Here is a 27,610-nt window from a genome sequence, read left to right on the forward strand (position 1 = left end):
TATTTTTTTTGTCATCTTTCTCACTTTATCCTGGGCCTTCCCCATCCTGCCCTGGATTTTATTTTCTCACTATTTTCTCTACTAACTGCCATCCTCTCCATGTCTCAGCTGCAGTTATAAATCCTCGGTTTTCTAGGTAATTCTGTTAGCCAGAAGCAATTCCAGAATTTATAGAAGCTCTCCGAAAGGTCTCATGTAGCCCCTAACATTTGAATTGAAGTAAAATATGAATCTCAATAAAAGCAACACAATCCATAGTGTTTGCCGATAATGGCAACCCATCTTCTTTTGGTTTTCCCCCAGAGGACCTGGGAACCCTGGGAATATCCTGAGCTTGGTGCTTTGGTGACATTTTTTTTTTTTTTTAACTTTGGATCTTTTTAAAATCAGAAGTCAATTTTGAATATTTTAAGTTCTTGATTTTGCTCTTTGGCCCTAATTAGGGACAAGCCAACCCTTATGAAATCTAAACCCACCTGTTAGGGTAGAAAGATCATCATAGGCTTTCGTTAACATAGTCCTGAGTTCAAATGTGTGATTTGGACAAATTACTTAACCTCCTTGAGACTATTTCCTTATCTTATAATGAAGAAAATAATATTGACCAAGGAATATGGCTCATGCGTGTAAAACCCCCCAGCACAATGTCTGATTAAAACAGTAGCTGCTATTATCATTGTTCCACACCTTTCTCTTCCTTTTGAATAATCAAGACTAATCAGATGGGGTTTCCCAGCCTCTGGAAGGTGTATGGGGACTTGGAGACTCACAGAATGGTTACTGGAGAGAGGGTGAGACTTGGGAAGTGCAGGCTGGGAGGAAAATGCCAGTCCCCAGGCCTGACACCCTCCTACCTACCCCACCCTGCCCTGCCCCCTACAGTCCTGTCCAAGAACAGCAAGCCCATCCACACCACCATCCTGAACCCACACGTCCATGTGATCGGAGAGGACGCGGCTTGCATCGCCTACATCCGCCTTACCCAGTACATCGATGGGCAGGGCCGGCCTCGCACCAGCCAGTCAGAGGAGACCCGGGTCTGGCACCGCCGGGATGGCAAGTGGCTCAATGTCCACTATCACTGTTCAGGGGCCCCTGCCGCACCGCTGCAGTGAGCTCAGCCACAGGTGCACCTGGTGGGGGGTTGGGGAGCGGCTGGGACAAGTGGGGTCAGAGGAGGAAGAAGAGGTTGAGAGGTGGCATTGGGGGAGGATATATGGGCCATCCCAGAAGAGTAGCGAAGGCTGGACAGTGTGGTGGTTGTAATAAGTCATGCTCTGAAGTCAGACAGACTTGGGTCTGGCTCCTTGACTCCAAATTGGGTGACCTTGGACAGGTTACTTCCCCTCCCTAAGCCTCATTTTCCTCAGCTGTCAATAAGAAAGAAGGAGGGACTTCCCTGGTGGTCCAGTGGTTAAGACTCCACCCTTCCACTGCAGGGGGCGAGAGTTTGATCCCTGGTTAGGGAACTAAGATTCCACATGCCCGCAGTGCAGCAAAAAAAAAAAAAAAAAAGAAGGAGCGGTGCCTACCTCCTTTGTTGTTGTGAGGATTAAATAATATACTTGTAAGTAAAGCACTTAGTAAGTGCTCAGCAAATGTGAGGCAGTGTTATGTTTAAATACTAGCTTCTCCCCCATCCTCCACCCTCTCAGGCAGACTTGACCACGTGTGTAGTGTGTTTAAGTCTCTGGAACTCCTCTGTGTGGGTATTGTCCTCTGTTCTGTTACCACGTCTGTTCTGTTTGACAGGGGCATAAGGAGATCCCAGCCGGAGGTCAAACCTTCGCAGCCAGTGGCTCTGGAGGGCCTGAGTGACAGCGGCAGTCCTGTTCGTTTGAGGTTTAAAACAATTAAATTACAAAGCGGCAGCAGCCAATGCACGCCCCTGCATGCAGCCCTCCCGCCCGCCCTTCGTGTCTGTCTCTGCTGTACCGAGGTGTTTTTTACATTTAAGAAAAGAAGATCGTTTTAAAAAAAAAAGGGATCCATACCGTGATGCGTTTTAAAACCACCGATAGCCCTTGGGCTAGCAAGAAGGCAGGAGTTTGTGTGATGCCCATCCTGGCACAAGCAATGGGCTCACCTACCAGCCCTGAAGAGGTGAGCTCAGCCTCTGGCCTCCATGGACTCAGGGGACCAGGCAAGAACTCTGACAGAACTTTGGGGGCTGTGATGTGATTACAGTCCCTGAGGTGGCCTACCTGCCCCAGGTCTAGGAATGGACGTCTTCAGAATTTGTATACACGCCTAGAATGAGGCTGATGAAGAACATCATGGCCAACAGACCTACTTGGGAGAGAACGCGGAGCTCCCAGCCTGCCGTGGAGGCAGCTGAGAAACAGTGGCCTCAGGACTGAGAAGCAGGGCCCGGACATTGCTGTACTGTACCATTTAGTATAGAAGGGAAGAGAATTGGTGCTGCAGAAGTGTGTCCGCTACAAAGCTGATGAGAAACCTCGTGTTAGTCTGACATGCACTCACTGACTCATCCATTTCTATAGGATGCACAATGCACGTGGGCCCTGCTATTGAGGCCCCATCCTTGCAGCTGGGAAGTGGGAGGGGTTGCCGCTTTGCTTCGTGTTTGTTTTCTTATAACTTAGCAAGAGAGAGCCGGGCCTTGGTCTGGGCTCCCCCTGCTGCCTTTGGCAGTTGTGTTTCCGTGCTGATTTGGACCATCTTTGTCTTGCCTTTTCATGCTGGTGGTCCCTGTGCTGACCCTCATCTGGGCCTGGGCCCTCTGCCAAGTGCCCCTGTGGGATGGGAAGAGTGAGGCAGTGGGATTGAGTGATGGTTGTTTCTATGCATTCAGGCTGCCCTCGGGGCTGCCTCCCTTCTTACTCTTCCCTTGCTGCACGCCCATCTCTTTTCCTGTCTTTGAGATTGACCTGACTACTCGGGCAAGAAGAGGTATCCTCTATAAAGAGACCTCTTTACTGACCAACTGAAGTATAGACTTAACTGCTGGACAATCTGCATGGGCATCACCCCGTCTCTCACCTGCATGTACCCAAAAGAGATGTCCAGAGCCAAGGCTCGTACATTCATTGTCCCTCTCTGTGCTCAAGGAGTTCCATTCCAGGAGGGAAAAATTTATACTCTAAGCAGATAGCAGAGAAGATAATGGAGGAGCAATTGGTCGTGGCCTTGGTTTCCCCCAAAACAACCGTGCAGACCTGTCTGCACAAATGTCTGCACTATTGGGGGATAGATGGGTAGGCCCCAGCTCCCTGGACTGCCTTAAGGAGGCACAGGAGCTGGGAGAAGAGGCAAAGCTACAGGTTTACCTTGGAGCCAGCTGAGAAGAGAGCAGACTCACAGGTGCTGGTGTTTGGATTTAGCCAGGCTCCTCCGAGCACCTCCTGCATGCCCCAGCCCCTGGGCCCTAACCCTTTCCTGCCCTGCAGCCTGCAGTACCACCACGCAGACACCTTCACCACAGGGTTTGGTTTTGCTGGCTTGAAGACAAATGGTCTTAGAGTTCATTAAGACCCATAGCTTCATATGGCTGCTCCAGCCCCACTTCTTAGCATTCTTAATCCTCTTCTGGGGCTAATGTCAGCATCTATAGATAATAGACAATTTAAAAAAAAAATCACCTTTTAAACAGGAAATGAGAAGGCATTTGATGCAGAATTTTTGCATGATGACATAGAAATAATTTAAAAATAGTTAGTGTTTGTTCTGAATGTTGGTAGACCCTTCATAGCTTTGTTACAATGAAACCTTGAAGATATTTAATAAAATAACCTTTAAACACTCCATTGTGTTACTGCTGTTGGAGGCTTATGGCCAGAGGCTTAGATTTAACAGCTTGGGTTACAAGGCTTCAGGTGAAGAGATATACCTTCTCCCACCCTTTTTGGGCCCATTTTAGAATAAGACTTCCTCATAAACTCATCAGCCTCCAATTAGTCCCCCGGGCTGCTGAGGCGAGTTTGGAGCGGGGGGAAGAACTCGGGCCCTTAGCGGGTGAGCTCGGAGTCTCGCCCCGCCCCCGGGCCCCGCCCGCGTCCAGGACAGCCCTCCCGCCCCTCAGTGGGCCGGCCCGGCTCCCCCTCCGCCGGGCCGAGTGGAAGAGCCCACACCCTCGGCCCGCCCCAGCTCCGGGAGCCTCGGCGCCGACGCTAGCCGGACCGTGCCACTGCGCAAGAAGGAGGGGGGGGTGCCTCTGCCGGGGCGCTCGGAGCCCGCCGTCTATGAGGCTGCGGCTCGGCCGAGCGCTGCGGAACACCGTTCGGCGGCCCGGCACCTCGGCCGCGCGGCTGCCCGGCCCGGAGGCGGGGGGGACCCGAAGGGAGGCCGCGAGCGGCTGCGCGCCTCCTCCCACCGCTGGGAGCGGTGGTTGGGCCCGGCTGCGGCAGAGCGTTCGCTCGGAGATGGCGGAGCCGCCGCGACGCGGCCCGAGGCCCCGAGAGCAGGGAAGCCGGGCAGCCCCGGGACGTGGCGGAGCCCGGGGACAGCGGGGACGCCGCCCAGTCCGCCGGGTGAGCCGCCCTTGAGGAGACCCCCGCTCAGAGTGTGGCCCCCACCCACGGTCCCCGCAGTTCTCCCCTCACAGACTTCCCTCAGTGTGGCCACCGAAACCGCCCGCAGGGGCGTCCCCGGCCGCCCCTCGGGGCGGCCTGCGCTCCCCTCCCCCGTCTCTTCCGCAGGCCGCCCTGGCAGTGGCCTCATTCCCCTCGGCTCGTCCCCTCCGCACGGGGCTCCTCCTCGCCTCGGGGCTCCCCCAGTCCGACGCCCGCCCCGATGTCGCCGCAGACTCCTCCGCGCGCCCCTTGCCCCATTCCCTTTAATGCTCCACGGCCGACTCTCTCCATACCCACCTGTGAGCCCATGTTCCCACCAGCAGGGCCCTCCATCCGCGACCCCCGTGTGCCAGCCCCCCACGCCCGTGTCGCTGCTCGGTCCCCCTCCTCCCGCGGCATCTGCACTGCCGCTCTCCCAGCGCGGGGCCCACACCCCCGCTTTCCCCAGCCCCCACCTCCCCCCCCCGCTGTTGCTCTCCTCCTGCTGCTGCGCGCACATTTAGCCCCCTCCCCGCCGCGGTCCCGCTTCAGCATTTATCTTCCCACCCCACATCCTCCCCCAGTACTGCCTCATCACCCCTTCCCTAAATATTGCTGCTTCTTCTAGGTCCGAAGCTAAAATGCACTGGTTAAGACCAGGGCTGGAGCCTGACAGGCCTGACGTTGAATCCCATTTCCTCCACTGACTGAGCTGTGTGATCCTGGGCAAGTTACTAAGTTCCCTAGACCTCAAATTACTCATATGTGAAATGGGAATATTAGTTACCTCTTAGGGCCGGTGTGAGCATTAAATATATGGAAAGCTCTTAGAAGAATGTCTGGCATAGTGTAAGCCCTCAGTAAATGTTAACTCTTATTCTTAACCTCGTGGGTGATGCACCCCCAGTATCTGCTTCCCCACAGTGACTTCTTCTCACTACTGTGTTTACCCCAAAAAGTTTCCTCTAATTCTTAGGATTCATCCCTTCCCATCACCATTTTTATCTTTTCCCAGCTCTCCTTTCATGCCGATTAGTTTTACCCAGGCCAAAGCAGAACTATTCTTAAGTTGTCTCTCTCAATTCTGAAGGACTCCATCTCTGCTTAATCACCCGGAGATGTATGTGGGGGGGTGGGGGGAATGTGTGGTAGAGAGAGATCTCCAGCCACTGGCCTTAACTTCGAGTGACTAAGGTGGGGAGAGTGACGGTAAAGCTTCTAGAAGCAGTTTACTTAAGGAAAAAATTCTCCGAAATTAGGTCTCCTTAAAACTATTTTCTGATCTTACTGTTCTTACTTCTTCTCTATTATTGATTGGATACTACTTAAGCTCCTGTTCTCTGTCATTCAGCCCCACTCAGTTTGCTCTGTTTTTGTAACAGGACTCAATCCCTAATGTCTCTCCAGGCTAGCTCAGGACCTTTCTGAGCTGTTCAGGGGTGAGGGTGTAGTACCATCTAGGCTAAGTTAGGAAAGAGAACTGGAGTGGATAGGGAGACAAACTCTGGACTCAGCTCTCTAGCTTTTCTTAGGTGCCAGTGATGTGGCCTGCTCTGGGGCTACATTGTTATCACCCCTCCTGACACTGGCACAAGTGAGGTAAAGGGGGGGATGGGTAATTTTTCACAAGCAATGGAAAAGAGAATCCCCAGGTTCTGGGTTTGGAAGGTAATAGAATGATTAGCTAGCACCATTTCTCTCCCCTCTTGAATTTCCCCACCATAGTGTCCACCTGACTGCAATTTCGTTAGTGCTGTTAGCCTGTGGTGTTGCGTTTGATAGATGAGGAAGATTAACAGACACATGAGTTTCCTCTTATCTGATATTTTGTTGGAGCACGGGACTTCTGGGGCTTTCCGTCCCTTCACAGGACGAACAGAGCTCCTACTGGCTGAACAAATGCTCTGTCATGGGTTGGGAACTCCTTTCAGAGCAGGTTCATTTTCAGCCTCCTGGGCTGTTTGGCCTCTTGTCGATGGGAAATTTGTTCCCTTCCAGATCTTGGATATACTGCTTCAATTCTGAGCTTAGCTCAGGGAGGAGAATTTAGACAGTATTCTAAGAAATGGAACAGGCTGTGAAGCTAAAGTATGAGACTCAGATTATGTTGTTCTTCTACAGGAGTTTTTTTTTTTGGAGAACAAACCATCCTGTGAGCAGGAGGTAAGAGAAATGGGGTGAAGAGAGGAATGGATTAATGACACAATTTCAAGGAGAGAAGTAACCCATTGATTTCTCTGTCTTACAGGTAGTGAGGGCAGAGATTGTGAACTTTGCTGACCTCTGATGTGAGGAGCTCAGCCAGGACCAAAGGTGGAGCCTGGCTAGATTTGCATCCTGAAGCCATGGGCCAGTGGGCCATGGTGACCTGAGACCAATGGACTCTGTCCAGTTGCCCCCTGTTGCCCCTTCTACCTCCCCTATCCTATACTAAGGGGACTTGTTTCCACCTTTTCAGGGAACTGACCCTGCAGGAATCCCTTTCCCCTCTTTTCATATCCTTCTACCCTCCCAAGAGAGCCTCAGCCTATAGAACTCCTACCTCCCATCCCCTAAGGTGGTCCCCGTCCCTGTCTCACCTCCCCCGCCATGCTCAAGCTGTGGAAGGTGGTACGCCCAGCTCGGCAGCTGGAACTGCACCGCCTCATACTGCTGCTGATCGCTTTCAGTCTGGGCTCCATGGGCTTCTTGGCTTACTACGTATCCACCAGCCCCAAGGCCAAGGAACCATTGCCCCTGCCCTTGGGAGACTGCAGTAGTGGTGGGGCAGCTGGTCCTGGCCCTGTACGGCCTCCAGTCCCACCCCGGCCCCCTAGGCCTCCAGAGACAGCACGAACTGAACCCGTGGTCCTTGTGTTTGTGGAGAGTGCATACTCACAGCTGGGACAGGAGATTGTGGCCATCTTGGAGTCTAGCCGTTTTCGTTACAGCACTGAGCTGGCACCTGCCCGAGGGGACATGCCCACACTGACTGATCATACCCGTGGCCGGTATGTCTTGGTCATCTATGAGAACCTGCTCAAGTATGTCAACCTGGATGCCTGGAATCGGGAACTGCTAGACCAGTACTGTGTGGAGTATGGTGTGGGCATCATTGGCTTTTTCCGAGCCCATGAGCATAGCTTACTGAGTGCCCAGCTCAAGGGCTTTCCCCTTTTTCTACATTCAAACTTGGGGCTCCAGGACTACCAAGTGAATCCTTCTGCCCCACTACTGCATCTCACACGCCCCAGCCGCCTGGAGCCTGGGCCACTGCCCGGTGATGACTGGACGATCTTCCAATCCAATCATAGCACATATGAACCAGTGCTTCTTGCCAGCCTTCGGCCAGCTGAGCCCCCGGTGCCAGGACCCTTGCCTCGCCGGGCCCGGCTTCCCACTGTGGTACAGGACTTGGGGCTTCACGATGGCATCCAGCGGGTGCTCTTTGGCCACGGCCTCTCCTTCTGGCTTCACAAACTCGTTTTTGTCGATGCTGTTGCGTACCTCACTGGCAAGCGCCTCTGCTTGGACCTTGACCGTTACATCTTGGTAGACATCGATGACATCTTTGTGGGCAAGGAAGGAACCCGCATGAAGGTGGCTGATGTTGAGGTCAGTCTTTCTTTTTTCTGACTCACATTTCTTTTCTTAGAAGCTGTTTCAAGCTCTGTCCTATCAGACTCCCTTCCTTGATTCTGAGCTTGTCATAGGTATGCTCCCTGCCCTTTCTAGGCAAGAAGAATGCTACTTCTCATTTTTCTCCTCCTGAGTCTCCTGATTTCTCATGTCCCTGCTACTCTTCCCAGGCTCTGTTGACCACCCAGAACAAACTCAGGACCTTAGTCCCCAACTTCACCTTCAACTTGGGCTTCTCGGGCAAGTTCTATCATACTGGTGAGCTTATTCCCCTGCTCCTTCAGCATATCAGTCTTATTTTGATCTGTCCCTTCACTGTCCATCCTCCTGGGCAGACAGGTTGGAGAAAAGGGGCAAGGTTTGGGGTCAGAATGCTGTGAGGAGCTAGCAGTGGGTATGAATTTAGGTTAGCATGGGTGGCTGGAGGGCAGGCTGGCAATCGGGAAAATTAGTCGGTCTTAGGTGGGCAGAGGTCAGCAATGTTGTCCCAAGGATGGAAAGTGGTCAGTGTTGTTACAGAACAAAGGAGGGCACAGGGGCTGACCGGCTGTGGTCAGTGGTCAGTGTGTGGTCATAGGGACAGAGGAGGAGGATGCAGGGGACGACATGCTGCTGAAGCACCGCCAAGAGTTCTGGTGGTTCCCCCACATGTGGAGCCACATGCAGCCACACCTGTTCCACAACCGCTCCGTGCTGGCTGACCAGATGAGGCTCAACAAACAGTTTGCTCTGGTGAGACCCTTGGATCTCTTCCCCGTACTTTCTCCCAAAGATGATGCTTCCTTTTCAACCTTACCCTAATGGGGTACCCTTTCCCTACCCTTTCCATTTTTCTTTCTGTGGAGGCATCCCCACCCTCTTTACCCTCTACTCCCCAAACCTCACCAGGTCCTGGTGAGAGTCTCTGCCATTCCCAGGAGCATGGGATTCCCACGGATCTGGGGTACGCTGTGGCCCCCCACCACTCCGGCGTGTATCCCATCCACACACAGCTCTATGAGGCCTGGAAATCCGTGTGGGGCATCCAGGTGACCAGCACTGAGGAGTATCCCCATCTCCGCCCTGCCCGCTACCGCCGTGGCTTCATTCACAATGGCATTATGGTGAGGGACTCCCAATACAGACTTGGATCAAACTCCCACATTTGGACAGCCTCCAACCTGTATTGTCCAAGTTCATCCATATAATCGGGCGTAGAGGGGTGAAAAGTCATAAAGCACATAGCGAGAGCTTTGTTGCTGTAACTTCAGACTGAGTCCTCTACAAACCCAGGGAATCCTAATGCCTCAGGTCTTTTGTCCTTAATCTACTTCTCATTCTACCTTTCAAATCTCATCTGTCCCTGTTTGTTCTTTTCCCTTCAGGTGCTGCCACGGCAGACGTGTGGCCTCTTCACTCACACGATCTTCTATAATGAGTATCCCGGAGGCTCTCGCGAACTAGACCGGAGCATCCGAGGTGGAGAACTCTTTCTGACAGTGCTGCTTAATCCGGTAAGGTGCCGAGAGGAAGGGCTAGAAGACTGGACAGCCAAAGTGTTTGCATACTGAGACTTTTGCTCACCAAGCCCACTTCTGAAGTGGGGTAGGCTCTCCAAATCTGACATGCAGGCACCCCCTTTCAGATCAGCATCTTTATGACTCATCTGTCTAATTATGGAAATGATCGGCTGGGCCTGTACACCTTTGAGAGCCTGGTGCGCTTTCTCCAGTGCTGGACACAGCTGCGCCTACAGACCCTTCCTCCTGTCCCTCTCGCACGGAAGTACTTTGACCTCTTCCCTCAAGAGCGAAGCCCCCTTTGGCAGGTATAGGTGGAGCTCAGGCTGACCTAGAGACGTGATGGGGGTGGCCGTTGAGGAAAAGATTATCTGATTCTTGGCCTCATTTTCAGAATCCCTGTGACGACAAGAGGCACAAAGATATCTGGTCCAAGGAGAAAACCTGTGATCGGCTCCCCAAGTTCCTCATTGTGGGACCCCAGAAGACAGGTGAATCATCCTTAGCCAACTTCTGTTGCCTTGCCTTAAACCCAAAGAATTCTTTGGCCAAGAAACTCCCTTCTCATACCCACCCCTCATTAATCTAATCCTTTGAGTGATTCTTAACCTGGTTATATATCAGAATCATCTGTTGAGTTTTTTTTTTGAAAGACCCACAAGTGATTCTGATGCACAATCAGGGCTGAGAACTACCATTTTAACCCTTCCCTGGGCCTCTCTCAGGCTTTCCTTTTCTCGCTCTAGTTTGGCCAAAGGGTATTTTACCACCCAGAGTGATTATTTTCTCACCTCTTTCAAGCTGATGTTGTTGAGGTGGATTCTCTCCCACGATGGCCTGGACTTTCTTTCCCATTTAGGGACCACAGCTATTCACTTCTTCCTGAGCCTGCACCCAGCTGTGACTAGCAGTTTCCCGAGCCCCAGCACTTTTGAGGAGATTCAGTTTTTCAGCGGCCCTAATTACCACAAGGGCATTGACTGGTGAGACCTGGAATGCTTCTCAGGACACTCCCTTCCCCTAAACTCCCCCCTTCCAGCTTCTACCAGCACAGATATCTGGCCCCTTCACTCTGCAAATTCTCTGCCTCTCCTCTCTACTACTTCCTAGGTACATGGATTTCTTCCCTGTCCCTTCTAATGCCAGCACTGATTTCCTGTTTGAAAAAAGTGCCACCTACTTTGACTCAGAGGTTGTGCCACGCCGTGGGGCTGCCCTCCTACCGCGAGCCAAGATCATCACTGTGCTCACCAACCCTGCTGACAGGGCCTACTCCTGGTACCAGGTGAGCCTGCAGCTAGGCACACATCAGAGCTTAAGAGAGGTGGTGACTGCTAGAGAGAGAAAGGAATGAGAGTAGGGACACTAAGCTAGTGCCTTGGGGAGGGGTGCCTATGCTGTCTGTTCACTAGACCAAGAGTAAGGGCAGAACAATGCTGTCAAATCACCAATTCCTTGCCTTCCTGTTCCTTGTCCTTCAGCATCAGCGAGCCCATGGAGACCCAGTTGCTCTGAACTATACCTTCTACCAGGTGATTTCAGCCTCCTCCCAGGCCCCTCTGGCACTTCACTCCCTACAGAACCGTTGTCTTGTCCCTGGCTACTATTCCACCCATCTGCAACGCTGGCTGACATACTACCCCTCTGGACAGGTACAGTTCCCCAGTAGCCCACATGGGGGTCCCCTTCCCCTCCTTTTTCCTTCAGCCCAGAGGCTTCTAAGGAATACAGAGGGAACCACATCCCTGTCCCTTTAGTTGCTGATTGTGGATGGGCAAGAACTGCGTACCAACCCAGCTGCCTCAATGGAGAGCATCCAGAAGTTCCTGGGTATCACACCCTTTCTGAACTACACACGAACCCTCAGGTGGGAGAGCATGACCCAGGGGAGGATGACTCTGGGGGAAGTGGGGAAGCAGGTTGACCGTGTCTGTTTGGAAGAGACATGGATTTACCCTGTCTTGCAAGGAGAGACATGTGTCCCTCTGGGCTGGGAGAGGTAGTGTACATTTATGAGGCTTGGATTTCTTTTCTGTCACCTAATGGCCTCTTCTTGTTGAGCAGGTTTGATGAAGATAAGGGATTCTGGTGCCAGGGACTTGAAGGTGGCAAGACTCGTTGTCTAGGCAAGAGCAAAGGCCGGAAGTACCCAGATATGGACACTGAGGTAAGCAAAGCCAGGGATAGGGTATCCCTTTCCACCTGTAAGATCTGATTTTGTCCACTCCTCACCATTTCTGACTTCATTTTTCTCCTGTTAGTCCCGCCTTTTCCTTACGGATTTTTTCCGGAACCATAATTTGGAGCTGTCGAAGCTGCTGAGCCGGCTTGGCCAGCCAGTGCCCTCATGGCTTCGGGAAGAACTGCAGCATTCCAGTCTGGGCTGATGTATCAGCCTCCCGTACCAGCAAAAGCCCCCTTCTTCCCTAAGGGGCAAGCCCAGAGCAGGGCCCACAAGGGGGATTAGAGTGGCCTGGCCCCTCCCCCTTCTACCTCAGTGGCCTCGAGGCCTGGGATGGCTAAGGGAAGGGCATCCCTTTCCCATAGCTCTGGGGTCTAATAAAGGGGCTTCCCTTGATACCCCACAAGATGGTACTAGGCACCTCTGGCCCATGGTCTTGGAAGGTGGGGGGGAAATGAGAGGGTCCAGGCAGGGTGTAGAGGAACGTATTAATCCAGTGCTTTCCCTCTTTATCCCCAGCAGTGTATCTATCTATAGTGGCCGTGGGAGGGACCCCTTACTGTGGGATCAATGGGATCTACCTGTGGCCCGGCCTCTCTAATGTCATTCACATTGAATGGGGATGAGGTCGGACGGTGGCTCATAGAGCTGAATATGAGCCCTAGCTGTGGGCTAGAAATGAGTTTAATAAACATCCTTATTTTTCTGTTTTGTCCGCCTCACTGGAGTGGGAGAAACCTAGAATAAAGCAAGTATCAAGACTTTTCCTCTGCCCCAGTTCAAGGTTCATCCACACATGGAGGGAAAGAAGGGAAAGGCCCAGGCAGACGAGAGTAAAAAAGAAGTTTATATATTTATAAATGCCAAATAAATACCAGAGGCCACCCAATGCCCCCTCCCAGACAGGGCTGTCTCCCCCAACCCTAGGCTTCTAGGGTCTGAGACATCTTGGCCCCAAGCTACAGCCCAAGAACAGCTGCCAGTCTGGGCTACCAGGGAACTGAGTGGGGATGATCTGTCCAGCCAAGATTCATTCCCCCTTTGTGAGGGGCCCCCATAGCCACAGGCCTGTGTCCCTGTATAGGGCCCTAAGGGGGCCAGACTCAGGGGGAGAAGGTGGTCATCTCGAGTGAGACCCGCTGCCACAGCTCCTTGGTCTGTTTGCTGCGCTTGAGATTCTGCAGGATGTCGTTGAACTGCATCATGCCCATGGGTGTCAGGCAGAAGGCGCTGCGAGCACTGCGGATCGCGTTCACAAAGTCGTCGTAGTCGGCAGGGGTCAGGTGAATCAAGCGGTGGTGGATGTACTGGAAGATGTGGGGAGCCACTAAGCCACTAAGCACAGAACCAGGCCCCTCTGCCCTGGCGTCCTGGGTGATCTGTTCCCTGCCTGCCCAGGAGGTGTTCCACCCTGCTCCATACTTCCTGGGTTATCACCTGCATGTATGCCTGCTGGCAGCGCTGCACCAGCTGGTGGAAGGCCGGGGCACGCAGGTGGTTGTGGGCATGAGCGGGGCTCAGCCGCTGCAGCGTCTCCATGACGATCTCCTGCAGCACAAACGGGCTCAGCACCCCCTTGGCTGCCCCCACACAGAACTGGTGCACGTAGTTCACTCCTGGGGGGCAGGGGGAGGGGCATGAGACGGGGGTGGCCACCTCTGCCCTAGGGACCCAACTTTAATCTCTCAGCTCTGGCCTGGCAGAGAGCCTCCCTCCACCCCAGGAGCTGAGGTAGCCCCCCGCCCCTCGCGCACGCACACGTACCCGACCAAGGCCTCAACTCTGAGCAAGAGCTAGGAAGGAGGTCTGGGATGGGAAGGTGGGGGGAGCAGGTGAGGGCGGACAATGGTCCTGGGGAGGGGAGGTGTTACCCAGCTTTGCTGCCAGCCCCAGCAACCATTTGACATCATCAGTGTAGGGGGGGGAGCGAGAGAAGTTGTTGGGGTGATCATTGTGTGCCCGGCGACCCAGCATCTCCAGTGCCAGCATCCCTGGGAGAAAACGGTGGGCACATGGTGAGGGTGCGTCCTCCACCCTCTACCTCAGCCTGGTACCTGACGCCACGGTAAACCAATTAAGAGGTATGGTGGGGAGGGGTCACAGAAGAGCCTCTGGCTGCAGGTGGGGGCACAGGAAGGGCCCTCCTCTCACCGACACGGTAGGCGGCGTGCAGGTGGTGTAGGCTGTGCGGGTTGACAGGCTGACTGTGAGTCTCCTCCTCGGGTGGTGGAAAACCCCCGCTCACCAGAGGGCTGGGCTGTGTGGGCAGGGCAGGCAGTGAGGCACCCTGGATGGCCGGAAACGTGGAAGCTGGATGGACACTGCTCACTGAGGGTGGGATGAAAGCCACGTGAGGAACTGAACCCAGAGAGGGACAGAGAGGATTCCCTCCCCTCCTCCCCTGCCCGGTGTGCCTCCCCTCCATTCACCTGTTCCCTGTCCCCACAACTCACAGGCCACACTGGTGGGCAGTGGGAGCCCTGGCTCTGTGTGGTAGGGATGTACTGTGATGGGTGCCATGGAAGGGACGGGGAAAGACACAGCAGTAGCGGCAAGTGAGGGGGGAGTCACCGAGTAAGGGTACTGAGCCCCCAGGAATGCAGGATGCACACCCTAGAGGTGGGAAGAAGAAAAAAAGGAAGATTTCAAATTACATTAGGATGTAGCTCTTCCCCATTCGTCCCACAGCTGGGTATCCTGCATTTCTTATATCTTAGTTGGGCTGGGTCCCCCGACTGCCACCACCTCACCAGGACTCTTGGACAGCCCTGTTATCCTCCCGGAGTACCCCACTCCAACCCCCCGTGAACTCCCAACGTGCTCCCACGTGCCCAATCTCCCAGTAGAACATCGCATACTCACCTGTGGGTATGCAGAACTGGGCACAGGGAAGACGGCAGGCCGGGGCATATGAGGCATGGGGTGGGCGGGGTGAGCTGGGTGGGTGAGGTATTGAGGGCTGCAGGGCAGGTGGGGCTGTAGAGCAGTGTAGGGGTGCAGGCCAGGGGAATGACCATGCCCCAGTCCTGGACCCGGATATAAACTGGACCCCACCGAGATGACTGGCACCACTGTGGCTGCTGTCACTGCTGCTGCTGCCGCCGCCGCCACTGTAACCGGCTCAGTCCCTGGGCCCCCCCTGCCCTCAGGCAGCCCCCGCCCAGCCTCCCCAGCTGCCCTGATCCCACTGGCACTACAGCTTGTAGCCCCTTCACGGGCTGTGGATGAGCCACCTGCTGTTTGCTCATATAGCCAGAACCACTGGTGAGCAACCTCAAACAACACTTCAGGGTATACGCCCCCACCCTTAGCCGCCTCTTCCACTGCCATGCAGGCCTTCTCCAACATCAGGTTATCCTGGAAGGGAGGGGCAAAGAGGGTTAAGGGGGAAGGGCTTTACTCAGGGACAGTTTTAGATGACATTCCAATGTCTCCCTCAGAGTTGGCTGGTTCCTGGGGAGGCATCTAAGGTCAGGGCCAGTGCTCAGAGTCAGTGTCAAGAGCAGTGAATGCTTCACACAGACAATGAACAGATACTTGTTGACCAGTAGAAGTCAAGACCCAGGTTACAGTCCCAGTTCCAAACTAATTTAGCTACTCCCAGCCAAGTCCCATCATCTCCCTGAGGCCTTCCCTAAGGACTCCATCCTGGTGATCATCTTGGTCCCTAGACTATAGGCCACATTTCCTTACCTATGAACTAGGAATAATCCTGTTCTCAGAGTTGTAAGGTAAAGAATGTAATAGATGTGAAAGCACATTACTATGTCAAGCGTCACCATGAGAGAACCAACTGGATAGTTTGTGAACTCCAGGATATGGGAATCAGGAGCTGGACCCAACCTCCCTGCCCAGATGTCCCAAAGCAGGTCCGCAATTGCCTGTAAAAATACCTGCTCCTTGCACTGCACCAGGGCCCGCTGGATCTCATTGGGGTTCAACGCATGGGCATGAGGCAGGCAGCTTAGGGCTAGTTCCGCCGCCGCCCTCACCATATTGGAGTCTCGTGCCCGTGATGCCCTGTCAGCCAGGGATGCAACCTCAGGGGGTGTCAGGTGCCCATCCCAGCATTCTACCAGTATAGTCAGGGCTGCGCTGCCAATCTCCATTGCCTGGCCTTCAGGAAAAGGAGAGAAAAGCAGAGTGGGGTTAGCACGGGCAATGGGAATGGGAATGGCGTCTCTCCTATCAGGTCAGTAACTCCACAAGGATAAGACTTATCACCATCGATTAATCCCCTTCCCATACCCAAATCAAGATGCTGGATTTACCTGTAATCCAGGAAACGTGGGAAGAATAAGTACGTGAGAGCCAGTTGGGAGAAACAAAGTTGTGCAGGCCAAGGGCGTAAAGCCCAATCTCGAAGGCGCAAAGGTGCAGGTTACGGTGAGGACCCTGGTGGCCCCCTGAGGAAGATGGATGTGTGAAAATGGAAGTGCTGCTGTTGCCCCCTGCCTTGATCAGCACCGTCTTCGCCAGCTCGAAGTAGAAGTGTGCAGCTGCCTCTGACGGCTGATTGGGTACATGGGGGGCATGACTCTCAGGACGGCGGCCCTTGTACCTGAAGGGGCAATGGGGTAGGGACAGGGATTGGGGTTTCTTTGAGGTGGGTGTCCAGGTAGGTTGGAAAAGACCAGGGTAAGTGAGGATGCTGACGGAGACAACAGTTGGATTACACTAGGGATATGGTTCTCGGGGTGGGCCAGGTCAGAAGACAAGGGTATTTCTTCCCACTGACCTGCCAACTTCAACTGTCTTCGCCCGGGCCCCTCCACTGGCACTGGCCCGGCGACTTCCGCTGGAGGACGAGGAGCCAAGGGAGTCTGAGGAAGAGCTGCTAATGCTGTCACTGTCCTGTCCTCGACCCCAGGAGGTAGGGGCCCAGCCCCCTCGAAGTGGCCTCCGGCTTAAGGTTGGGGAGCTATCCGACGTCGTTTCAGGGGCACTGCTGTCAATGCTGGCCATGCCTAACCCCCCCAAGGCAAGTCAGTCTCAGAAGTCAGAAGCTCCAGAAGTCAGACTCCAACCTTCAGGAATATCCTTCCCTCCATGTCATCCCACGGGTTGTTACCTGTGTGCTTCTTCTTAGGCCGCCCTGGTGAGCCCCAGCCCCGTCCATTGTAGCCTCCACGGCTGCCAAGTGCCAAGCGGCTGGGAACCTTTCCCTCTGGTCTTGGGGTCAAAGCTGCCTCAGATGGGAGACCCTCACAGGGGGAATGTGGGGAACTCTCTACGTAGGGCAGACAGGACACTGGGATGAGCCTGGGAAAGGGGGGCCCAACACAGCTCCATACCACTCATCCCCCCTGCCCAGTGCCCCCACCTCACCAGGCACATTCTTCTCGGTGAAGCCCTCAGTGGGGCCTGGCCCAGCCCCTGCCACACTCCCTGGCTGAGCAGGCCCTGCAGAGGCTGAGGTCAGAGGTTGCAGGGCCCCTGGGGCAGATGGGCCCCCATGCTTTGAAGGAGACCTCTGGCTGGCTGTGGCCGGGCGGCTAGATGAGTAGAACGAACTCAGTGTCTGTGGTTTATGCGTCTGGCTCTCTCGGTCCAAGAGTTTGTCTAAGATCTGAAAGACAGAGAAGCGGTGACTGGATGCCCTTTAGCTCCTGACTTCTACTACTTTTCTTTCTCCTTGAAACAGCTTAATACTTCCTCCTCAGGAAGGCTTTCCCAGTTCTAACCACAGGAGAACCTGCTGGAAGACAGGGGCTGGCTTACATATCTTGGTATCCCCTATAACATTTACCACAGGACTAAGTATATTGATATTCAATATATATTGAATAAATGAATGAATGAACAACTTTATGCCCCCTGCTTCTCTTCTTCCACCCCAAGCCCAAGCATTCCTATAAGAACCATTGGTCTCTCATGTTCTTTACGAGGTGTTCCCAAGATTCCCCCGGTATCTCCTGTAGGTAGAATAGCCCTTCCATTATACTAGAAACCCCTGAGAAAGGTGATAAAATTTGCTCTCTCTGCCTGTCGAAATCCCAGTACCTCAATCCCTTACCTTTTTGAGTTTGGCCTGGTCGTCTTTGTAAGTGATCATTAGTGCTAGGGCCAGGTCACCCTTCTCCCGACGTGTGCCTTCACACAGCAGGGGATGCTCTGCCTCACTCACTGTTGTCTTCATGCCTGTGAGAAAGAGACGCTCATGGGGGTTGTGAGTGGCCATAACTCGCAAGACAGCCAAGGGTAAACAGGCCAGGGCTCCCCAGCCACCAGCATGTGAAGTAAGGAGTTCTCCTGGTCCAACCCCCATTTCCTATGGAAGGTGCCCACTGCCTAATACATCCAGCCTAAGCTCTGGTCTGCTTTTTAAGACCTTCATAATTTGGCCCTCTCTATCACCCCAACATATCCATCACTTCAGAGAAGTTGGGCTCCCCACTCTCATGAAGACTTGATTGCCCCTGTGTCTTTATTCACAGTGTTTTGTCCCCCTACCTAGAACTTAACTGATCTTTTAACCCATATTCCATACTCTATCCCCTTCTTAAGGCCTTTCCCTAGAGTCCTGTTTTGCTGTCCTTATAACACCCAACATTCATAGCCCACGTTTTTGCCCTCAATTCTTCAGTCTCATAGGCACTACGTGTCATGGCACATACACGTCATGCTGGCTTTCCCCTTACCATAGAGCCCCTTCAGAAGAGGGCCCATGTCTCATGCACTTCAAGGCCTGGGCCAGGCTTAGCTCACAGACGTGCTCAAGACACTGAGAGACTCACCCAAGGCAGCAACTGCTGCTTCAAATCCCAGCTCCTCATCCCCAGGCATCTCGTTGTTCCAGTTGCGACTTGGGGGCCGGGAACCCGTGGGAGAAACCACTGGATAAAAGTTGGGGTAAGGTAAGCAGACAGAAGTAGCATGGGACAGAATGAAAAGGGAAGAAACCCGACGCTCATCATTCCAGACCCTTCCATGAAGCTGCCGGATGCTTCTTACAGGCGATTCAGAGCCTTGGGGCTCTTGATTTCTCTTTAGAGAAAGCTACCCCTGCCCCAGTTCCCCACTTTCTGTAGTGTCAGGCATCATACCTGGAGTACAGAGAACATCAAAGATGAAACTGGCCAACATGAGAGGCAAAACAGGCCGATAATCACAGAGTGTCCCCTCCCGAAGCTCCTCTGCCCGGCAGCGCACGGTACTCATCTCACTCGGACCCAGAGGAATCTTCTTGAGCAGGGTGGCCACCTCAGACTCCTGATATGCCAGCTTCACCTGAGGGCATAGGGAGGAGCTAAGACCTCAATCACCCCAATGGAGATCAAGGTGTGAGTGTCTGAGGAGATGGCAGTGCAAGGTTCAGATAGAACCTCTGACCTCCAAGGCCTTGGTGGAAGCTGGGGGCCGCTGTAGCTCCAAGGCAAACATGCCCACTCGGAAGGCCAGGTTGTGGTGCTCTGGGCGCTCACTTAGCACCGTTAACAGGAAGGCCGCCTTGGTCAGGGTGTTGGTAGCCACCCAGGTCTGACGGCTTGTAGATACCTTGTTCTTCTTGCCCTAAAGACGGAAGCACAGGAGGCAGGCAGATGAGTCTGACTCGCCTTGGTGGAGGGAGGAGACTCTAGCCTGGGGTGGGGCGTGGGAGAGGGTTATGGGTAACTGGGGAGGCAGGAGGGGTTCCCTCTTACCTTGGCAGGGGGCGGCTCTACCTTGAGGTCAGGTGGGTTGGCTAGCAGGTCCTGGGCAAGCTCCACGGTGAGGCGGGAGGCCTCACTGCTATAGCCGTGCGCATGCAAGGCCTCAGCACAGGCAAATAATATCTGGAAAGAGGACATGGGCACCAAACATGTTGCAGGACACCATACTCACTCATGCAGCAAATATCCCATGAGCACTCGCTATACACTGGGCCCTATGCTAGTCCTGGGTATACCACAGAGACTCACAGCCCATTAGAGAAACAGACACATAAACACACAAACAGGTGTGAAGCTGGCTACTACTGGGAAAGGTCCAGAAGGGAGCAGATGGGCAGGATACCTCAATGGGACTTGGGGCAGAGGGGCAGTCTCAGGGAAGACCTCCTAGAGGACATGATCTCTAAGATCTCTGAGGCCTGAAGAAGGAACAGGGGCTAACCAGGTAAGATGAGGGAAGAATATTCCAGACAGAAAGGCCAATCCGTACAAAACTATGGATGTAAGAGAGAGCATGGCAAGCTACGGGAATGGCTCAACTGAGTGCAGTGTAACTGACATAGTAGCTAGATGAGGCTGGAGAAGCAGGCAAAGTTCAGAACAAGTGAAGCCTCATAGGTCATGCCAAGGACCTTCATCTTCACCCTAAGGGTAATGGGAAACCACTGAAGTTTTAAGCACCAGAGTGACAAAATCATACATTCCAGGAAGATCAACATGGAGAGAAGAGAATGGACTGCAGGCAGCGAGGCCAGTTAGGAGCCTGCTGCAGGATTCTAACAGTCACACAACAGTCCTGTCACTCGCAACCAGAGGCAGGCGGTCCCTCTCCCAGCTATGGCTAAGAGGCACCCTCAGAGTCCCCTCCAAGCCCCCTCACCTCCATGCGGCTCTCCTGTTCCAGTGGCTTCAGTCCGGCAAACAGGTCGTGTTCCTCCCCAGCCCCGCCCTCAGCCTTCTCCTCCTCGCCCCCAGCCCCATCCTGAGCGTTCAGATAATACGCCTGGTAGTCATCCTCCTCCTCTCCAACCACAGGGGCTGCCTCTTTGGTTTTAGGCAGCCCATTGCCACTCTCATCTGTGGAAGCGAGGTCGTCCCGGGTACAGAGCTCCCTGGGCAGTAGGCCAGGGGGGCCAGCAGAGGCTGTGGAAGGCTCAGGCCCTTCTGAGAAGTACACGCCACCATCTTCTTCATAAGTATCTGGAGGTTCAGGAAGGAAGGTAGAAGGGCCTCGGGAGCCACCAGGGTGAGGGCAGGGTGGTGGGCTCTCAGGGAATCCACCAAAGGTGCTGGCCTCTGCGCCCAGGGCCAGGCTGCTATCATCCAGGCTCATCTCAGCCAGATCCGGCTCCAGGGAGCTGTCTTCACTGCTCAGCCGTCGCTTGCTCCCGCTGCCTGCTGAGCCCTTGCCCCCACTGCCAGCCCCCCCCAATGCTTTGGCTTTGCCCCCACCTGGACCCATCTTATGCAGAGCCTTATCTCCCCCCTCAGCCGAGAGGCGGCGGGGACCCCGCTGCGACGAGAGGACCCCCTCACCCAATCCCTTGCGCTTGGCCCCAGGCTCCTTGGGCCGCACAGCTGGCTCGGCAGGAAGAGGGCGGGGCCGCTCCCGGGATTCCTCCAGGCCCCCAGATCGGGAGGCACCTGGTCGAGGGGGCAGGGCTCGGGCCCAGCACAGGGCCAGCTTCCTGTCAGTGGCACTGTAGGTGACACCGGGAAGGGGGTAGGCCTCTTCCCAGTTGAAGTAGCAGGCCTCCACCGCCGGCCGGAAGCCAGGGAAGAGCCGCTCCAGGGTCTTCTTGTGCTGTCCCCGCTTCACGTTCTCAATCACCTTCAGCTGCCACTGGCGCAGCTGCACACACAGCTCCCGGCGGCTGTGGGAACAAAGCGGGGGCAGGTTGCCAGGAGGGCGTGTGGGGCCTACACTGCACCGAGCAGGGATGGGAGGAAACGGGGAGATGGTATTCCCCGGAAGCGGGGCACAGGGAAGGACCCCAGGAAGCGCTTCTTGAGCCAGCCCCATAGACATCACTCGAATACTCAGGGATTTGGGAAAGTGGGTTATTTAGAGGGGGGATGGAAGAAAGCCTCTCAGGAAAAGAACTCATAAATCACTGGAAACCCTAATGCTCAGCACCTCCCATTTCCCTAGGACTAGAAAAACGGTACGTGTGTCTATGTACGGGAGATGAGGGCTCGGTTTGTCCAGGGCTGGCCCCATCTCCGGGCGGTGGTGAGCCGTGGGGGAGACTCACCGCTGGGGGCTGAGCGCAGGGTCCAGCACAGCCAGCCTCCACAGTGTGACCATCTCGTCACACATGCTGGCGCACGCGTGGGCCGCCACCTCTGACTGCCCGTTGCTGCGGCCTGTGTGCCCACTGGCGCTGCTGTGTGAGGCTGAGGTGCGCACGCTGTACCACCAGCCTGTTATCTGGAAACAAAGAGGGCTCTGAGATGAACCTAACAACTTAGAGGAAGACAGAGGAGCCCCACGCAGTGTCCCTGTCAGCAAGAGGGGAGTGCGGTTAAGGGAGGGAGAGGATGCGCCAGCACGGGCCTCCCGGGCTCTGCGGGATTACCTGTTCGTAGGTGAGGCACTGGTCGGTGAGGATTTCCAACAAGGGGGCAGCATTGCTGTCCCTCCGCTTGAACATCTCCCGCACGATGCTAAGCAAGTTCCAGACTCCCTCTGGCTCGCGGCCCCTCAGTGGGCGCAGCAGACATGCCCATTCAGCAGCGGCCGGAGGCTCCGTGGAAGACAGATACATGGAGTTCACATCACTGTGAAAGTCGCAGAGTGGAAAATGATGACCCTAAGATGGGGCTGAATAAAGCAGGTGAAAGAGCAACAGGACTTTGACACAAAAGGGGTCAAAATACAAAGTACAGGGGACAAAGTATGACCCAGACAAAAATTCTTAATCGCCCTCTGCCTCAGTTTCCCAATTGCTGAAAGGAAGCAAAATAACTCCTGCTCTACCTAAGGACAGACCACTCTGTGACTACATAAAATTATCATCACCCACTGATCTCACTAGTGACATGTATGCGCCAGGCAGTGTACCAGTGAAGGGTGGGAGAGGTAGGCATTACTAAAACAAAGAAACTGTCCATGGCCCGAGGGATGCGCCCCCCCCACCACAGACACAGGCATGAAGAGACCCTGTTTACCTGAACACCACAGGGGAGGGGCCACAGAACTTGTGCAGTGTCTTCTTGATGTTGTCAGTGAGTGTCGATTCATCCAAATACCAAGTACTCTGATCGGAGGCAGAGGGCCCTGCTGTGGGGTCTGGGGGTGACAGGCAGTCAGTCACCTAGAGGTAGGAGCCTGGATTTGCCTTTAGTAAGTGGCGCTCTGCACCCCCAAGCTTGCTTTCTTCCCGCTGCCCTTCTTTCTCACCACACTCACCTGGGGCTCCACATACTGTATTAATGGCTGTTGACTGGGAGGAAAGGAGTTCATCCAGGAGACGCTGGGCTGTGGGCAGGATCTGAGGGGGAAAGGGACACAAAGGCAGAAGTGACCCAAGGAGGCCTGGGCCTAACAGGAAGGCTGATATGCAGCCCTGGACTAGTCAGAGAGGGTGTGCCAACCTCCCTCACCTGCTGAGGGAGCTCACTGATGAGGTACTGAGCAAACTTCTGCAGCTGGTCCCTCTGCAGCCGAGACAGGGACTCTGACACTGGGGCCCGCAGGCAGACTGCAGAAGCCTGAAGGGAACACCGAGAGAAATGAAACAATCTGGGAAAAGGCTTGCTGACATCGGAGGTGGGGACAGAGAGGCAGAGTAGGGGAGGAGAGGGGGCTCACATTGTGGCCAGGCATGCAGCAGAGAAGGGGGGGTGGAGCGGAGAATAGGGCCAGGATAAATTGGGAGGGCCTCACGTTGTGGATGCGGAAGAGACAGAGTGCCACGACGTGGGTGCACCATTTGGCCCCAGCCCCACAGGTGCAGCTGCAGGAAGTGACCCGGCAGCGGTCAAACATCACAGCCACGTTGTAGGCCCCTTTGGGGGGGACCATCTGAGGTGGCACCACTGTAGCACTCAGGTGGAACCCTGGGGAGAAACATCGGTGTGGTCAGGGAGAGCCACCAAGACACAGTTCTCTGCCCTTGACCCTGGCCCTGCAGTTCTTCAGACAACCCGCTCCAGCTTCTTGCAGTAGTTCCTGAATTCTTAACACGGGGTGGGAGGAGCAGGAAGTACCAACTGGTGAGGGACCCTTACCAATCTGCAGGGGGTCCTTCACAGCCCTCATGCGGAATAGCTGATCCCCTCGCTGGAACTCATCTGCACTGCCGTTGGCCAGGCAGGAATACAGTCTGGGAGTGAAGAAGACATGGCCACAATGCAGCAAATACCCTTCCACAGACCCTGTCAGAAACCACCATGCCCGGGGCACTCTCCTCAGTGTCACACCGTGCTGGGGAAAATCCCAGGGACTTCCTGCCCCGGCTGCCTCCTTACCGCAGCCCCAAGTACGGTGCCCTTTGTTCCGTGGGAAGCCCAGCGCGCGGTGTGGAACATCAGGACCCCACTCCCCACCGTCAGTCCTTTAGCCTCACCGAATATCCTCTTCATTCTCAGGGAAGCTCCAAAAAGCAATTCGGAGTTGGAGCTGCTCAGGCACCGGGGGGTAAACTTTCTCCACCACTTCAAATGGGATATGAAATGCCACCTGTTTTGCTGACAGCTCCACCAGTGGGATCACCAGTCCATCTTTGGAAACGAAGGTTGAGGTAAGAGGAAAGAGGAGGGGAAACAAAAAGGGCCAGGATTACTTGGCACCAATGCCAGTGCCACATCTTGACGCACCCCACCCCCCCTTCACTATGAAGGAAAGAGGACATCTGGATGAAAAACCAAGGGACCCTCCTGTCAGGATACACTAACCCTTAAGACTCCATCTGGGGAAGGGGAGCTAAACAATCCCCAGCCTACAGCCTGCTAGAAGATACCAGGGATATCCCAGAAACTCCTGGCCAAACAGGTGTGTCCCAGGAGCCTAGCAAGTAATGAGTCTCACCTGGCTTGTCATCTAATTTCCCATATACCTAGCACTTGAGATTCATATTACATTGTGTATATATCTCCCCTGGCATTCGCTTCTCTAATTGCTTTTACTGTCCCTTTCTTTTTTACTATCCCTTTTTTGTTTGTTTGTTTTTACTATCCCTCTAAATGACTCCATGCCTCCATCTAAGGAGGGAAGATAGGCCAGAGCACGGAAGAGTTAAGAGAGGGACCTCCAGAAGCAAGAGAGATTCTGCACTTTCTTTGGCACACCTGAGCCCTGGCTTCCCACAGTGGATGCCCCGGGGTGTGGGCTGGGGGTGGAGAGGTTACCCCAAGGGAACCTGGCTGCCACTCACTCCTGGACTGGCCTGGAGTAAGATGGAGTGACCATTCAAAGTTTCCCACACTGTTTTAATCAAAAAGCAGTGAAATGCAACAGACTGCATATCTCACCAAATTGCTAGTCAGATTAAAAGACATATACAAAATCATGGTGCTGAAAGGAACCTTTCTAAAAAAAAAGTCAATCTTCTTATTTTATAAATGAGCAACTGAAAAAGGGTAGGGTTGGCGGGGCGGGGGGTGGGGGGAATGCCATGCTTTCCTAGATTTTAACCTGTTCAGAAAGATACCAATATATTGAAAATCTTCACCACCATCTTCAGTTACTTCCCTCAAAGTGAGGAGCTCTAAGCCTACCCACACATGCAAATATGAAAGAAGCAAAGAGCCCATAGAAGACCCACAGCGAAACTACCTATGATGTGTGTGTGTGTACAGGGCATATGCTATCTCTCCAAATGAAGGTAAATATTACCACTCCTAAACAGTGACACATGTAAATTTCTCTCTGTCCCTAAGGGGTGCTGGAAATCTCTCCGGGGCCGTTTGGAAAACAGAACCTTAGAATCCAGAGTAGAATCACAAATTAAACCCCTCAACTGGTGAAAAAAGTCCACTTCCAATGAAGCTCAAACTGTGCCTTGAGGAAGGCAAGGAAAGAATATGGTGAGTCCTGAGTCTGCGGGGCTTCTGTTTTCACTCTCTTCTCCATCCCCTTTAATAAAAGCAAAATTCTTCACAGCACTCATCAGAAAGACCCAAGGATGAAAGAAACTCAAGTGAAAAGCAAGAAGAGTGTTTCACAAGACTCCAGAGTCAAGTACCCACACTCTTCCCCAGGCCCCAGATGAAGGAAATCTAAGGCTTTAGTACAGTGGTCCCAGGCTTGGCTTCTGACAGATGTTCAATATGGTCAGGAACCAAGCCTCTGATCTAAACCTATGTGACATCTCCTCTCATAGGCCAGTTCACCTCCACTTTCCTCTGGGTGGAATCCCTTCTTCGTGCAGCGGGGACCAGAGATCATCACCTTGAATCAAGAAGCTCCCAATACACTTTGCAATGGGGTGACACACCTCAAGGGGTCACTTCTTCACAATCCGGCCCCTACCCATATTCTTTTCTATTTTCTGGCCTGCCTCAGGCTGAACTCGGTAAGTACTCCCAAGTCAAAGAGGGAATTCTTCTCCTTTACCCCATCTCTTACGGCAAATAAACGACAGATCTACTTTGTCTTTAATCCTATCCAACCCAGGATTTCCCAGCCATCACTCCAACACACACACAAACACACACACACACAGGGAAGGTGTGGAGAAGGCAGCCCCAGGAAGACCGGAAAAGCGAGTCCTGAACAGCTCCCGAGCAGGGACAGCTTGGGACAGCTCCCGAGCAGGGACAGTTCTCGAGCAAGGCCGGAGCAGGGCCTGCCCGCTCCCCTCCTTCCAGCTCACCCTCACCTCGCATTCTGGTACCGCCACTGCCACCTCCGCCACCGCCGCCAGTGGGGGAATTGGGCCCCGCTGACTGTTTGCGCCATCCCCGCCAGTTCTGGCAGAGGCTCTCAGCCTCGGAGATGAAAGAACAGAGCGAATCCTCCTCAAAGCGGTCCGAATCCTCGAAAGAGAAGCGCTCTCCGTCCTCCCACTCCGCGAACATCAGCTCCATGGGGCCCGCACCCCCCGGGGCCGGGTCCCCCCCCGCGGATCCGGGGCCTGGGCCGCCGGCCGGGGGCTGTGGGGAGGCCCGGGGCCTGAGGGGCGAGCCGGGGCTGGGGGTGGCCGGGGCGCTCAGGGCGGCCGTGCCGGGCGAGGATCTCAGGCCTGGGAGAGATACGGGACGGGGCCTTGCCCAACTGCGAGGTGTGAACGGGAATCGTGGCCAGTCTCCGAGATTCAAGGCCCGGACGAAGCGCTCGGCAGCCGGGGCCTCTTGGCTGCTGCGGCGCCGCCTCCCCCATCAGCTGATCTGAACTTCCGGCCGCGCCGGCCACCACCACTTCCGCCCTCACGCGCCCAGGAATCCGAGCCGGGACGCGCGGATATAAGGAACCTGTTTAATTGCTACATTTCCTACTTTTTTTTCTCGAGGCCACCCCCAGATACCGTAAGAGGAAGCCAACCCCCAAAAGTATACGAAACGACTACGGATCCCAGCAATAACCCGGCGTCCATAATGTCCCGAAGGAATAAGCAGCCGCCACGCATGTCGGGAGTTGTAGGCTGTCAAGAGACAAACACAGGAACCGTTGGGTGGAGTTATTGTCCTAACTCCAGATAGGCCCCGGGGCCGCATCACCTTCTGGGAATTGTAGTTCAGAAACCTGCATTCCAGAAGACTTTTTAATGGGGTTTAATTGGCGAAGCAACAGGAAAAGAAGGCGTTTGATTTCAGGAGATGGTTGCACTGTTTGTCAGTGGGGCCTTTGAGTTCAGGGGTTCCTAGTCTTTTTTTGTGCCATGGGCCGTTTAACAGCCTGGTGAAACCCCTAGACCCCTTCTCAGATTGTTTATAAGTAAACAAAATAAAAGAATTACAAAGGAAACCTTTTATGTTGAAATACAATTATCAAAATATTAATAAAACAAATTTGTAACATAGTACTTCTTTATTTATACATTAAATAAGATCCAGCAGCAAGTGTAATAACTACCATAATTTTGAAGTTAGTGATGAATTTAAATATTGAGATACTGTGATTTCATATAGGTATTGCTAATAATACTGTGGTTTCCCACAGCCCTAACTGAAATGCTCAATTTAAGTTGTGGTTAAAGATTAAAT

General features: G+C 54.0%; 3 protein-coding genes across 30 annotated transcripts in view; 2 read left to right on the forward strand and 1 right to left on the reverse strand.

Moving 5' to 3' along the window:
- Positions 1 to 3,765, forward strand: part of CAMK2G (calcium/calmodulin dependent protein kinase II gamma) — a 54,017-nt gene extending 50,252 nt beyond the window's left edge. For all 20 annotated transcript variants that reach the window (XM_057530515.1, XM_057530522.1, XM_057530519.1 and 17 more), the window contains 2 exons: positions 883 to 1,127; positions 1,753 to 3,765. In XM_057530515.1, coding sequence (XP_057386498.1) covers positions 883 to 1,115 — 233 coding nt within the window. In that variant the 3' untranslated portion in view covers positions 1,116 to 1,127; positions 1,753 to 3,765. The remainder of the gene's footprint in view (positions 1 to 882; positions 1,128 to 1,752) is intronic.
- Positions 3,766 to 4,137: 372 nt separating this feature from the next.
- Positions 4,138 to 12,516, forward strand: NDST2 (N-deacetylase and N-sulfotransferase 2). 5 transcript variants are annotated; one of them, XM_057530749.1, is made up of 15 exons: positions 4,138 to 4,490; positions 5,140 to 5,241; positions 6,764 to 8,105; positions 8,300 to 8,387; positions 8,707 to 8,861; positions 9,047 to 9,232; positions 9,494 to 9,622; positions 9,754 to 9,936; positions 10,023 to 10,119; positions 10,488 to 10,611; positions 10,739 to 10,913; positions 11,110 to 11,280; positions 11,386 to 11,458; positions 11,693 to 11,795; positions 11,890 to 12,516. In XM_057530749.1, the coding sequence occupies exons 3-14, from the start codon at positions 7,101 to 7,103 to the stop codon at positions 11,752 to 11,754; spliced, it is 2,448 nt and encodes an 815-aa protein (XP_057386732.1). In that variant the 5' UTR covers positions 4,138 to 4,490; positions 5,140 to 5,241; positions 6,764 to 7,100; the 3' UTR covers positions 11,755 to 11,795; positions 11,890 to 12,516. The 5 variants fall into 5 exon arrangements, with proteins under 5 accessions (XP_057386732.1, XP_057386730.1, XP_057386728.1 ...); XM_057530745.1 differs by having other exon boundaries at positions 4,139 to 4,490; positions 11,386 to 11,495; XM_057530747.1 differs by lacking the exon at positions 9,047 to 9,232 and having other exon boundaries at positions 11,386 to 11,495.
- A 122-nt stretch (positions 12,517 to 12,638) lies between these two features.
- On the reverse strand, positions 12,639 to 27,031 carry ZSWIM8 (zinc finger SWIM-type containing 8). Of its 5 annotated transcripts, none has more exons than XM_007166588.2 (26): positions 26,287 to 27,031; positions 24,034 to 24,187; positions 23,696 to 23,790; positions 23,352 to 23,524; positions 23,069 to 23,176; positions 22,875 to 22,956; positions 22,634 to 22,754; positions 22,042 to 22,243; positions 21,718 to 21,893; positions 20,343 to 21,336; positions 19,454 to 19,585; positions 19,143 to 19,322; positions 18,857 to 19,040; positions 18,548 to 18,646; positions 17,827 to 17,951; positions 17,139 to 17,379; positions 16,882 to 17,040; positions 16,549 to 16,777; positions 16,082 to 16,371; positions 15,704 to 15,927; positions 14,673 to 15,167; positions 14,264 to 14,423; positions 13,962 to 14,138; positions 13,682 to 13,801; positions 13,248 to 13,358; positions 12,639 to 13,117 (listed from the first exon to the last, which is right to left on the reverse strand). In XM_007166588.2, exons 1-26 carry the CDS (start codon positions 26,492 to 26,494, stop codon positions 12,657 to 12,659), a joined length of 5,700 nt encoding a protein of 1,899 aa, XP_007166650.1. In that variant the 5' UTR covers positions 26,495 to 27,031; the 3' UTR covers positions 12,639 to 12,656. The 5 variants fall into 5 exon arrangements, with proteins under 5 accessions (XP_007166650.1, XP_007166653.1, XP_057386727.1 ...); XM_007166591.2 differs by having other exon boundaries at positions 14,240 to 14,423; XM_007166590.3 differs by having other exon boundaries at positions 12,764 to 13,117; positions 13,248 to 13,426; positions 14,240 to 14,423; positions 26,287 to 27,030.
- Positions 27,032 to 27,610: the final 579 nt, after the last annotated feature.

This window comes from Balaenoptera acutorostrata, chromosome 16 (assembly GCF_949987535.1).
Source record: "Balaenoptera acutorostrata chromosome 16, mBalAcu1.1, whole genome shotgun sequence".
Lineage (NCBI taxonomy): Eukaryota > Metazoa > Chordata > Mammalia > Artiodactyla > Balaenopteridae > Balaenoptera > Balaenoptera acutorostrata.

Excerpts from the sequence above, each read along its gene's own strand:
- NDST2 (XM_057530745.1), top strand. The coding sequence starts at position 7,101 with ATGCTCAAGCTGTGGAAGGTGGTACGCCCAGCTCGGCAGCTGGAACTG. Across the intron at positions 8,106-8,299 it reads TGAAGGTGGCTGATGTTGAG|GCTCTGTTGACCACCCAGAA; the intron begins GTCAGTCTTTCT and ends TACTCTTCCCAG. Across the intron at positions 11,281-11,385 it reads CATACTACCCCTCTGGACAG|TTGCTGATTGTGGATGGGCA; the intron begins GTACAGTTCCCC and ends CTGTCCCTTTAG.
- ZSWIM8 (XM_007166591.2), bottom strand. The coding sequence starts at position 26,494 with ATGGAGCTGATGTTCGCGGAGTGGGAGGACGGAGAGCGCTTCTCTTTC. Across the intron at positions 17,952-18,547 it reads AGCAGCAGTTGCTGCCTTGG|GCATGAAGACAACAGTGAGT; the intron begins GTGAGTCTCTCA and ends TCTTTCTCACAG. Across the intron at positions 17,041-17,138 it reads CACCGAGAAGAATGTGCCTG|AGAGTTCCCCACATTCCCCC; the intron begins GTGAGGTGGGGG and ends TGCCCTACGTAG.